Genomic DNA, 12,999 nt, shown 5'->3' on the forward strand with positions numbered 1-12,999 from the left:
TATGTAATACAGGTCCCGTCGTATTTAAGGGATACATCGCAGGTATTAAATCTTGTACAGGACCTAACGTGGGGGGAAGATATGTGCTGGGTTACCTGCGATGTGGTCTCGTTGTATACGATCATTGACCATCAGATGGGACTGGATGCTATCAAAAGGGTCCTAGAACAGGATATTGGAGTGGATGAGAAGTTAAAAAATTTCATTCTAGATGGAATCAGGTTTATTCTGACGCATAATTTCTTCAGCCATGACCACAGGTTCTTCCTCCAGACGTGCGGCACTGCAATGGGCACCAGGTTTGCACCTAGTTATGCAAACTTGTTTATGTCCATTTGGGAGGAGGACCATATCAGGTCCTCCAACCCATTTGGTGCAAACCTGGTGCTCTGGAAAAGATACATCGACGATGTGCTGTGTGTCTGGAGGGGGCCACTGGACCGACTGGAGGAATTCAAATTATATTTGAACGACAATACGCGGAATCTTAGATTCACGTTCAATCAGGATAAAACTTCAATAAACTTTCTTGACCTCTCCCTTTATGTAGTAAATGGCATCATTCACACTAAAACCTTCCATAAAGAGGTTGATGCCAACACTTACCTTTTGGCATCCAGTCACCATCACCCCAATTGGTTGCGTAACATCCCCAAGGGGCAAGCACTTAGAATTAGGAGGAATTGTTCGGAAAACTCTGTGTACCAACAGCAAATTAAGGAGTTGAAAACCAAATTCATCGAACGGGAGTATAAAAACCAAGAATTGGATCTTGCGATCAAAGAGGTTAATAAAACTGATAGAGCGTCCTTGCTGTGTGGAAAAGAGAAAATGGCTGAGAATGGTCAGGCCAAGTTTCCATTTTTCATCACACAGTATAGTGGTATAGCTCCCATTATATCTAAGACGCTGATCAAACATTGGGGTATTCTCCAAAGAGATCCAATTCTTAAGAGCATCCTACCCAGTAAACCTAAAATAGTGTTTAAAAGAGCAAAGAATTTGAAATCCTCCTTATCACCTAGCTGTCCGTTAGATGGCCTGAGAGATCACCATGTAACATGGCTAAATGATCTTAAAGGCTACTATACATGCCAAAGCTGTATTGGTTGTAAACACAGTAAAAAAACAAAGACTCTTAAATCTAATGTGACAGGAAAAAACTTTGACATAAAAACCTTCATCAATTGTAAAACAAATTTCTGTGTCTATTTGCTGGAATGCCCGTGCGGACTCCAATATGTGGGCCGCACGGGGAGACCCCTCAAACGAAGGTTCGCAGAACATGTTTACAATATTAAGAGGGGTCTCGAGACACATAGTGTCTCAAACCATTTCAGAATACACCACCAACAGAGTCCAGAGGGTTTAGTATGTATAGGGATTGATAATCCCAAAAGCAGTTGGCGTGGGGGGGACAGGCTCAATAAAGTCTCCAAAAGAGAAAGTTATTGGATCTACACACTTAAGACCTTGACCCCCCTAGGCCTTAACATTGAGTTTGACCTTGCAGCCTTTTTGAAGGACTCTTAATCTATCCTTGCCAAGCAGAGTGGGATATTTTATGTAAAACATTCAGGGATTGCATTTATTGAATATATTAATTTTGTAAAATGTGATCTATACCATGATAATTCATGGCTGTTTATATATAAGTATGATTGTTTTATTATTTTATTTTATTTGTTCTTAATTTATCCGTTGTATTGTTCTCATTCATTGCATAGTATGAGGGTGTTTATATGCAGTATGGCAAGGCATTAACCCCGATTACGCTGTTAGTGTCAGAGCTGATCCTCCTTGATCAACATTGCAGCTAAGCCCCACCCCTAGTAGGAGGATCTCTCCATTTGGGTTTGCATATAAGGCATCACACACTAAGCTCCACCATCCCCTGACGAAGTGACCACGTGTCACGAAACGCGTAGGGAGGAGGAGCTTAGTCATTGAACCATCCCAGCCACTGTAGTCCTGCCGCAGGGAGAGCTTCCTAAAGCACTGACGTCACACGCCAAGTCGACAGCGTGTCTGTGTGCAGTGATACTCTCCGGTGTGGTGTTAGGAAATGCAAGCTGCGGACGGCATATTGAGCAATACCATCTGTTATTGCACCATGTGAGTGTATTTTATTACGTTTTATAGTGTTTTAAGCATTAAAGGTCTGTTCATACTACACTATCTTGTACGTATTCCTGTCTCACATTGGTGGAGGTGTCGTTAACGGACGCATCCCCGACGCCATTGAAGATAGAGGGTGTATCCTGTAAGCTGTCTCCTGTAAGCTGTCTCCACGTGGGGTTCGTGTGAGGAGCGAATTAGAAGGGGAGCAAGCACAGATCCTCTCCACTGAACATATTGGCGTTGATTATGTGAGTAGGATTCTTTCACATCTCAGATAGGGCTCTGATTGCTATAACACACTGCGCAATCAGGTGTGTCTGCTTATCTGTTATTTCAGACGGTGTATCCATCTACATCAAGGACATCTATCCCATCTGGAGCATCTAAACCAGAGCCCAACTACCATCTTAAAGACTAGAGATTGCCTTAAAGATCACGGTATCTTGGACTTTAGCGCTGGGGACTTTATATTTGTTTGTTCACTATTTTGTATCAGGTTTTGGAATTACCTGTTATTATTGTCACCTAGCTGCTTTTTTTTTTTTTTTTTTTCTCTTTGTTTATCACAGCATTGTGCAAGTCATTTTGTTATCATTTTGATGTTGCACGAGCACTTATCGTTGTTTTAGCACAAATTGTTATCACTTAGTTTAGTGTAGGTTAGCGCTTTTGGAGGGGTTAATTTCATTGTTTTGCTCATCTATATAATGTTGTATGAGATAAAATGTGATAGTTGATGTTTGTATACATTCTGAACAAGATGGTTGTGTCCCGTCCCCCCCCCCAACTACCCCCTTTTTTCTTTTTGTACCCCACCCCCCCCCCATTTCACTGTTGAAAACTTCAATAAAAATATGTTAAAAAAAAACCCACAAAAATTTAAATATTTCATGTAACACTTTATTTTGCATCTAGTATAGCTACAATAACAGAAGAATTTTGTACAGGTCCTAATAAAGCATTACACAGTATTATCTAAAAAATAAAAAGGAGACCAGGAATTCAAATTAGGTATTAAGCCATAAAACAATAACTTGTCATTATATACATATAAAAAAAAACTCAATATGAGCCAAACATCATAAGGGGACTCCCATGAGCCGATACTCATTTTTAATGCACACGTTTCATCATACGTGTGCCTGTTCATTCCGAAAGGCATTGAGAGTTGGCTGTCCCCAACATAAGCCATGTGTAAGTCAGATTTAGGTCCAATGTGTTTTTCAGTTCAGATGCTCTTTAGGCTCCGCAGCAAAGAATAACTGCACCGGATCGCAAAATCAAAATGACATGGAGTTAGAATAGGGGTATTACACTTCACTCCTTCAGTGCTGGATGTGGTGCTAGCCCCTGCAGCACTAAAGGAGCTAAAGAGCCTTTCCTAGTTCAGAGTATAAGCTCTTGTTTAGGTTACAGTCTTATTCACAAATATATCCCAAAGTTTGAACGTTATTACATTGTTTAGCTGCAACATCTTTATGGCTATATACAGGGTACCATGTGTACAATTTCACTTCCACGTAATTTAAATATACATTTCCTAATTGCAACAAAAAAACCTTTCACAAAAAGCATCACCAAGCTTTAATGCATAGACATCTAAAACCTTGAAGGGAAAAATATGTTATATTGATAGAGAATCTTTATATACTTCACGGTACCCAACGCTGCATCTGCCTAGACAAAAAATAGAAAGTAGGTAGCTTTGGTCTATAGCATGTGTAAGATCTCTTCCACCCAATGGGTAAGGTTTTCTTCATGGAGCGGTCAAATAATGTTCCCTCGCGTCCCTGTTTGAAGGGTTTAGCAATTCTCAGCTATGCAGTACATATAGTGCGGTGTATTCCTTAGCAGGCTGGTCCCAAACATGCAACCACACCACAGTTACTGAGAAAGCAAAAGCAACACATGGTCCAGTTACATTGGGAATTCAACAGATTTGATCTAATTTAAAATAATAGACACTCACTTAAAACTTTGTCAGGTTGATTTACCTTTCATACAATAAGAGGCAATTAATGGAAACCAGAACATAAAATTGCTTTGTTAAAATTCATGTATGTTCGAACACCCTCTTATCAATAAGAGTAGGTCTCCCCTTACCCAATTTACCTATAAAATAACAGCTTCCAGTTTAGATATTGCACCATAACAGCAAACAGTTCATTGTCAAACCTCATCACATTGATACCAACTTGTGCTATTTAAGTACAGTGACTTATGCTTGAATTAATAAATAAAAAATAAGTTACATTTTTAATTTAAAGGGGGATCTTCATGAAGCGCCGATAAGGGGTTATTGGAGTGCCATTAGATTTAACACCAGATTGAGGTACAATGCCTCTTATCAGAGCTTTTTGAGTCCTGGGGAAAATTCTAGTACAGAATGTGTAAACGAGACCGCAGTCACCTGTGTATATCTATTCAAAGTAAATGATTGGTGCTTAGAGGGTAAAATATAGGATATTGACAGTGTTGATCAAAATAGATTTGATCAGAAAGGTTTCCCCCTTTATACAGCACTCAAATCATAAATGGTCTATTGATGGACAAAACAAATGGTCCTGCAGATATGCTGCTGAGAACTGGTAAGTATCCCAGAAATTCTAGTAGTCATTTTGGTCCTGGAGAAAAGTGATTCGATGTACTGTAGGTTGCGATACCTTTTAGCAGACTAACAGTAGAGTTCTTTATAGATGAAATTATAGTGTACAGAGCTTTTGAATCCTCATAGGTTTCAACTGTCCAGCTGCATAAGAAACCTACAGTTTTAAAAGCTGTGTACAGTATATGTTATTCTATGAAGAACTGTAATGCTGGGCTGCTAAAATATATCCCAGTCTACATTGAATCTGTAAAGTTGTTAGAAATGTTGATGCAAAAGCTTTTCCATAGGTTTATGTTGCCCCACCTGATTTAACCACTTCAGTGCTAAAGTGACAGCAAAGCACTGTTTTCTAATTCATCCATTAAAAGTCGCATATTTGTTTGGAGTTGGCTGTTCCGACTAAAAGGTAAAACCTCCAAACTTTAAGAGCTGAAATTTGCCACTCAGAAGCTGCAGAAGTGCAGGTTCAGGGTGTTAATGCAAAATCGAAGCTAAATTTCAGGGTTAAAACAGCCGCAGTACATTCAACACATTTAATTTACAAGTCCATTTGATGAGAAATTCTCTGCGTAAAAGGAATGTTGAAACTTTTCTGAATCAGAATTTGTGTCTCAAATTTGCAAACAGCATTTAACAAAAATAGCTACATCCAAACATTCAGTTGAACAACATAGAAGCCACAGTGTTATTAAACCTAAGTGGCATTCTCGATCGGTTACAGTACACTCAGCTTCCCGTTGGACAAAAAGAGTTCATAAGCAACATGATAAACGAAGGGCACTCATAATTAATGAAAATGTGTAAAGCAATACTTATTAAAGTGCATTTCTATCACTTACAAAATTTACACAAACATTTGAAGTCATTTAATTAGTTTTTCTTTACACCATACAATTAATCAAAGTAAGTGGAGAAACACACAAAAATAGCACTAATCATAACCTAGAATTTCACAGTGCTTCGGCAAATAATCCCCTAGTAAGAAAGAGAAGGTATAAAAGACAATTGACTTAAGGCATCCTTGACTATCAAACCTTGTTCATGATAGATATGTGTATTTGCCAGTGGTTTGGAAGGCAGGCTAGCAAAATAATGTCCAATTGTGGTGGCATTCCAGCGTTGCACACACCAAAAAAAACAGGCCAAACTTCAGTGTGAGTTCAGGAAGTATGTTGCCCGTTGATTTGCTTTTCAGGATTGCGTTCTGAGAAACTTTGTGGTGAAGTGTAAACCTTCATGGAGTACAAAAATAAGAAAAAAAGGTAATAACGCCACTATCCTATATATAAATTAAACAAGAAGGAAGTGCTTGATTTGAAACCCTCGTTCATCAACAGTTTATATTGTATTTTTTGTAAAGTCTACCTTTGTGCTGCTTGGGTGGTAGGATAAAAATGCGCGCTACTATGGTGTACACTGATCATTTTTGCAATTTTCAGGCCATGCTCAACCCATTAGCACACGGAACACTGCAGATATGCCAGAAATGAGAGAGTTTTACTTCCACCAAGTTTGGTGGTAATTACCACTGGTAGCCAACATGTGCGCCCTGATGAACGTGCATAACCACCTTACTCCAACATAAAACCTACAATCCAGCCTTGACCTTAATAAAGTCTTAAGGAAACTCCAGTCTCTTCTGGTCACCCAGTCTGTGTACATCCTTCAGCAACTTGGATGTAAGCTACACAAATCAGAATTGGTTCAAGATTTCATTACACAGATCATCGCTTCCCAAGAATCACCATGCCAAGCAGAAGGTCCACTATTGTAATCCTTTTCTTACGAAATCCTGGTTAGATCAGGAAGAGATTAAGGGAATTTTTCCACCTGAGTTCTAGGAGGAATAAGCCTTCCTGTGGAGTCCATCCAAGCTCTACAACTACTTCTTCTGATCAGGGAGAATCCCAGACAAACAGAAACATTTGTAATTTTTCTACTTCCTCATTCAAAGTTAGTTCATTCCAGTGTAGGCGAATGGAATATGAAGAAATCTCCATCAGTTTACTTCCAAATCGTCCTGATGGGAAGCTTCAAAATACTGGCCACTATTCATTCATCGAGCAGCAAAAGGTGGTATAAACCTCTCAGTGACCACCATGCAGATATCCTGGAAGATGTCCCAGGTCTCTTTGGTTCTTGAAAGTGTATCACTTCTTCTGAAGAAACTTAATTTTATTCCCTGTAAGGAAAAACAGATGAAAGGGTCAATCCCTCATAGGACTGAAGTATACTAATGGCAGACATATAGAATAGGATAAATCAGGGTGATTGATGCATTTTGTTCCTGAATCTGACACCTACAGTAGAAGTTAGTTTGTAAACATGGTGAGCTGAGTCTTGGGAGGGGTTTCATTTCCTTTGGCTACTCCCTTTGGCAGTGCAAACTCAACAAGCCATGAAATCAGATAAGAGCCTCCCCCCCCCCCTTCCCCTTTTCTTTTTGTCTCTCTGATAAGGACTGGATGAACCAAGGGTAAATAAAACACTCTATTGGCAAATACTCCCCCATTCAGGACTCTCTAAAAAATATCATTTGCACGTATATTTTTATTAAAAAAGGAAGAAAAAAAACAAACATGAGCAGCTGAGATTTTGGCTTTAATCTTTTGTGTGCTGAATGGGTTGCAGCACCAAGTTGCCATATCCCCTCCGACACACACGATGATGTGATCGCTCCTCGGGGAGGGATTAGAGTGTCACTGATGACGGATCAGGAGGAGGAGTCCCCTTCCTGACAGATCGCATTCCGCACGTCACCGGGGTGCAGAGCGCGATCTCGTCTAAAGAAAAAAAATGAGCACACAGATTATGACGTAGCTACTACGTCATGGGGACCCAGGAGTGCCAGACTGCCAGTCCTACCGGCACGCAGACGGTTAAATTGTACATTTACACAATACAATTTGCTAGAGGTAGGATTCAGTTAATAAATATTCCAGACCTTAAAATGAGAGAAAACACATTTGTATCATGCCATAAACGAACATACCCAGGCCTCTTAAAAATTTGTTCACCCCACTGGGCTCAGTCTCAGGAAGCGTTTTCAGGTACTCACAGGCACGCACCTCGAAAAGACCTGTTTAAAGGGAAACCACAATTACTTTTTATGGTCAGGAGAAGATGAAGGTTTTGAGAAGGGCTTAGCTGCCTCTCAAAGCCATTTAAAAGTGCGTTTTTGTTGTTGTTTTGTTTTTTAAACAGCCGTGTAACCAGCTTCTTCTGTTAAACTGGGGTCACCCACTTCAACTCACACACATGCATATACTTTCAAGTGGACCGTCATATTATTTCTCCGTACCTTTGACGCCACTTTTTCGGAGCTCGCGATCCTGTGTGAATCCTGCAAACATCTGCGTCTCCATAAAAATGTCCAGGAACTGGCGCACACTGCGGGACGTGTGGGATTTACGGAAAGGCTCACGCTGGAAAACCCGCTCGCCGTTCTCGTTCACGTACATGTGCAGGGAGTAATGTCCCACTATCTCCACGAAAAACCACACAAAGGCTTCTGATACTAGGGAGTTCAGGGTTACATCCTCTGTGGGAACAGGCAGCGATCATTACCCTGGGCTATTCTAACAATACCCGTTTACATTTCAACAACAAAAATATATATACATACATATATATATATATATATATATACACACACACACACACACACACAAATAGACAATACCATTCTGTGGCTAACGAAATACTTTTATTTGTGCGAGCTTTCGAGATACACTGATCTCTTCTTCCGGCGATGTTACAATGAAAAAAGCAAGAAAGGTTTTTACTTAAAAACAGTGCATCCAGGGATGTATTGGTGACTCAAGCCTATCCCTCCTCCCTGTGCAGTATACGATTTATGACTTAATGTGTTAAATGGTCCCTGAATGTTAGTGATGTAAGAGTGTATGTGGGTGGGTGTATATATATATATATGTGTGTACATGTATGTATGTACATGTATGTATGTGTGTACATGTATGCATGTATGTGTGTACATGTATGTGTATATATATGTATGTGTGTATGTGTATATATATGTATGTATGTGTGTATGTAGGTGTGTGTGTGTGTGTGTGTGTGTGTGTGTGTGTGTGTGTGTGTGTGTGTGTGTGTGTGTGTGTGTGTGTGTGTGTGTGTGTGTGTGTGTGTGTGTGTGTGTGTGTGTGTGTGTGTGTATGTTATGTACAAATTTATAAAAAGAGCCCACAGTGTATATAGCGCATTACAAAAGGTGTGGTATAATATACGCGTTTCATCAGACCAAGCTGATTTCATTAGGGCTTTGCAAAATGAAGCAGGGATAGGTTTCACCATACTTGGTTACATTATGGTGACAAAAACCCTCCACAGGAAAGCATATAGCAAATGGAAATATTACTGTGTGCTCATTTGCATGTCTTAGACAGGTCTCCAACCCTGCCTGTCACCACCATTAACACCCAATGACATGCAAATGAGCACAGAGTGCCACCTTTTGCTTCAAAACCTTATGATATTTTGCAAAGCCAGTATAACCAACCTCACACTGATGAGACCCATTAAGGTCGAAATGAGCAAGCATTAGCTTACAGGGGACTATGTTATATGGTTTTGAAGCAAAAGGTGGCACTGTGTGCTCATTTGCATGTCATTTCCCAGAATCCCTTGCTGCAATGGAAGCACTGTGTGCTGGATGAAAATGGTGAAATGCAGGGTTGTAGACATGTCTAACACATGCAAATGAGCACACAGTAATATTTCCATTGCTACAGTATATGCTTTACTGTGGAGGGTTTTTGTCACTTTTTTTTACTCATTATAACGTGTGTGTGTGTGTGTGTGTGTGTGTGTGTGTGTGTGTGTGTGTGTGTGTGTGTGTGTGTGTGTGTGTGTGTGTGTGTGTGTGTGTGTGTGTGTGTATACACACACACAATATTATAATTAACGTTTGAGACACTGACCCTAAAAATCAGTAAGTCCGACTCAAAAACTGAAACGCACAGAAAATTGTTGGAATGCCACAATTTATTTTAACTCTCTTCCTATTCTAAAATGCCACTGGACCACTGACAGAGCCAGGTAAACATTGTGACTATTGATCCGTGTGGTGGTCTATGAAGATGTAGAATCAGCACTTCTATTCCATTGATGAGGTGGTGCACAATATTGGTATTTTGAAGGTACATTTCCAGCTCACCTTCTGTGAAATGTTGCTCGTGATACAGGATGTAATTTCTCTGTTCCAAAATCTGAACCAGTGCAGCCTGGAGCTTGTGAGGTAATATGTCATCTTCATCTGATAACTGTGAAGGAGAAGGGAAAATGTTAAAATTATTAAAAAATATATATATTTTTTAAATGTATGAACACACACACACACACACACACACACACACACACACACACACACACACTTTTTTGCTCACCAATACACCCACACTTATTTTTTATGCCACGTCACTGGGCACACCTTTAAAAAGATGCCACAACAAGGATTTTGGGATGGGAAGGTCATGCAGAGGGAGACTAGAAAACGTGCTCTCTGCACTCAGCGCAGCACCAGCGGGTGGAGGAAACTGGAATAAGGCCAAAGCTACACAGTGAACACCCTGACTCTGGCACAAAGCCCATGGGACCAGACAGAGCTATTGTGTCACGTGAGAATAAGTTTCATAAGCCATTTACAAAGGCCCAGCATGTAATAATTAGGCATGAACCGCTCTATCCTGCTGAGCCATGGCATAATAATATACACTTTAGAGCAGCTGACCTATGTCTGTATAATGCTCTGACTGACAACAGGATACATCTAGCCAGTGTAGCATCACCCATGATACAGGATACAACAACTCTGTTGCTGCCAGGGGGACCAGCTCATACATTGTTGGCCCCTCTGGTTGCAATAGGGTTAAATAGCAGTCTCATCCCTATCACGTCATTGAGATTTCTCCGGTAGGTAACACTTCAATTAAGCACAGATTGCAGCATTATTATATCCTCAGCTGGACATAAACCCTAAACAGCAGAAGCTATATGTATTGTATATTCACATCATACTATGTTTCTGCAAAAGTCTTAGAGGGGGGGGGGGGGTCACCATGAATTTAATACACAATAGCCTACATATTTTAGCAGTTATAAAAATTGTAGGATAGAGTATATTGTCTTTTCAAATAAAAATAAAATAAATACACACCCTCTTCTGAAAATTATTTGGTGAATGTAGCTGCCGACACTGTCAGTTTCTAATGCGCTTTAAACCCACTGCACACATTTACAGACACATGTACATTTCCGCACTGATACACACAGTAATATGGAGACACACACACACACACACCAGGGCACTGATACAAAAACACAGACCCACTGAGATAAATATATATATTTATATTGATATTGATATTGATATACACAGATTTGCACATGTACACTTCCACAGACACACCACACAGATATATACGTGGGTGATACGCCTCCAATACCAGCCACCTATCCTGCTTCTCCCCCCTCCCATTTAAAAGCCCTCAATCCTTTTTAACACATCTTTCATTTATTAATTTGTATTCCTTTTCTGCAATTGCCTCCAGCACCCCTGCTGTGGCTGCCCCACACATTTACTCGCTTTGGGTTTTTATACCAAGTTAAAGTTTCTCACCTGTTGTAGAAACTTGTTTGCACAGAGATCAACTATCAGCACCTAGAAGAAAAATACAACATTAGTTTATTGCATTAAATACATCATAGGCTGTGTGTGAAGATGAAAACCCATCCATTTGGGAACTGAACAAAGGCTGAAATAAACAGCATGCATATACAATGTTTGAAGTGTAATGGTACTTGGGGATACAGGGTCTATTCCATAAGAGAACCTTTTACAGCCCATTCACTTGATCACCATAAAAGGAGTCTACTGGCGCCTAGACAGGTCTTATGGAATAGCATTGCACAGTAAGATGGCACTCATGGTCAGCCAATAGAAAGCTGCAATGTCATCTGTTGCAGCTTCCTATAGGCCAGGTTTAGTAGAGTGCACACCTGGAAACCTCTGCTGTTAACGCTAACTTGCTTCGTCCAGCAGGCAGCACAGGAGCTATTTTCAATGCAAACTACAACGGATCTCATCAGAAAAGCAGTCTTATCCTGAGCCTCTCAGATAAGGCTCTTTGAAGTCAGGTGATTGGCGTGGATTTATAGCCACATTTAATTTTCGCGAAATTAAACACAAAGTTAAAAAAAATGTAAACTCAGTGAGCAGAGAAAACAATAGGGGTAAAAAATAGACAGCATATTATGTATGATGACAACATCTTTAGCCCATAGGGTGCCCTATGATATAGCTACTATGTCTTGAAAGCTGGCAAGCCAGAGACCCTATGACGTAGTAGTTATGCCATTTCGCTTGTTAACTAGGAGAGCAATCTGAACAGAACAAGGAGGACCCGTATCACCATGATGATATCGCATTCATATCATCACTAAAGAACAGCCACATCATCGTGGCTTGCCGGAGGAGTGATGGCCCACTGTTTCCGTGGCCCTTATAGATGGCCCACTGTTGCCGTGGCCCTTATAGAACTCCAAGGGTTACAATATAAACATGCAGTAAGGAACTGCAGCTTAAATGAACACTCACCTCTTCAATGGGAAGGTCACTGAGCAGAGGTAATGAACAAGACAGAATGCCGATGAGAAAGGGAGTGGGTGAGCACACAATGTCAATCATGGAAGCTGGCAGGACAGGGATGTAGGTGTGCTGCCAGGTAAATGGATAGAGCATGGCAACCACAGCGTGACAACACGTAGACAAGGTGCTACAGTATAGAAGAAAAAAAAAAGACAGGGCGTCAGAACAGTGGTTCTCAATCATTAGTTCCATGAATCGGCCCTGTGCCGTCATATGCCTCTAAACATGGAGAGTTAAGACTTGGGATGGGCTGGGTTTCCTATGGCAGCTCTCTATTCATTTTAAGTCAGTGTGTCTTCATCAAGAGTTTGCACACCTCTTCTGTATTGGCTCCCTGTCAAGGACACTGTTGGATAAAGCTAAAGAAAACAATTTATTATAACAAACTTCCTCACTCAGATTCCTGAAGAAAAATAAATCATGCTTAATTTCCAAAGGAACAGCAGCCAAATCTTTGCTTTAAGCATTGTTAGATTTGTTTAAGGAAGGCTATTCGATTGTTAAATTATTTTCAAAATGTTATATTTTTTTGGGATTAGCCACTTGGGTTTGCGCCTTTAAAGCACCATTTTCCTCTTATCCGGCTCCTTGGAATTCAAGCATG

The 12,999-nt window shown here is 40.3% G+C and overlaps 1 protein-coding gene across 2 annotated transcripts in view; it reads right to left on the reverse strand.

Moving 5' to 3' along the window:
- Positions 1–2,999: 2,999 nt before the first annotated feature.
- Positions 3,000–12,999, reverse strand: part of DENND2C (DENN domain containing 2C) — a 79,960-nt gene continuing 69,960 nt past the window's right edge. For both annotated transcript variants that reach the window (XM_075615340.1, XM_075615339.1), the window contains exons 14-19: positions 12,345–12,522; positions 11,367–11,408; positions 9,906–10,011; positions 8,031–8,270; positions 7,722–7,808; positions 3,000–6,911 (exon numbers count right to left, since the gene is read on the reverse strand). In XM_075615340.1, the coding sequence (XP_075471455.1) occupies positions 6,880–6,911; positions 7,722–7,808; positions 8,031–8,270; positions 9,906–10,011; positions 11,367–11,408; positions 12,345–12,522 (685 nt within the window). In that variant the 3' untranslated portion in view covers positions 3,000–6,879. The remainder of the gene's footprint in view (positions 6,912–7,721; positions 7,809–8,030; positions 8,271–9,905; positions 10,012–11,366; positions 11,409–12,344; positions 12,523–12,999) is intronic.

The sequence above is a fragment of the Ascaphus truei genome, chromosome 9, assembly GCF_040206685.1.
Source record: "Ascaphus truei isolate aAscTru1 chromosome 9, aAscTru1.hap1, whole genome shotgun sequence".
In the NCBI taxonomy this organism is placed as follows: Eukaryota; Metazoa; Chordata; class Amphibia; order Anura; family Ascaphidae; genus Ascaphus; species Ascaphus truei.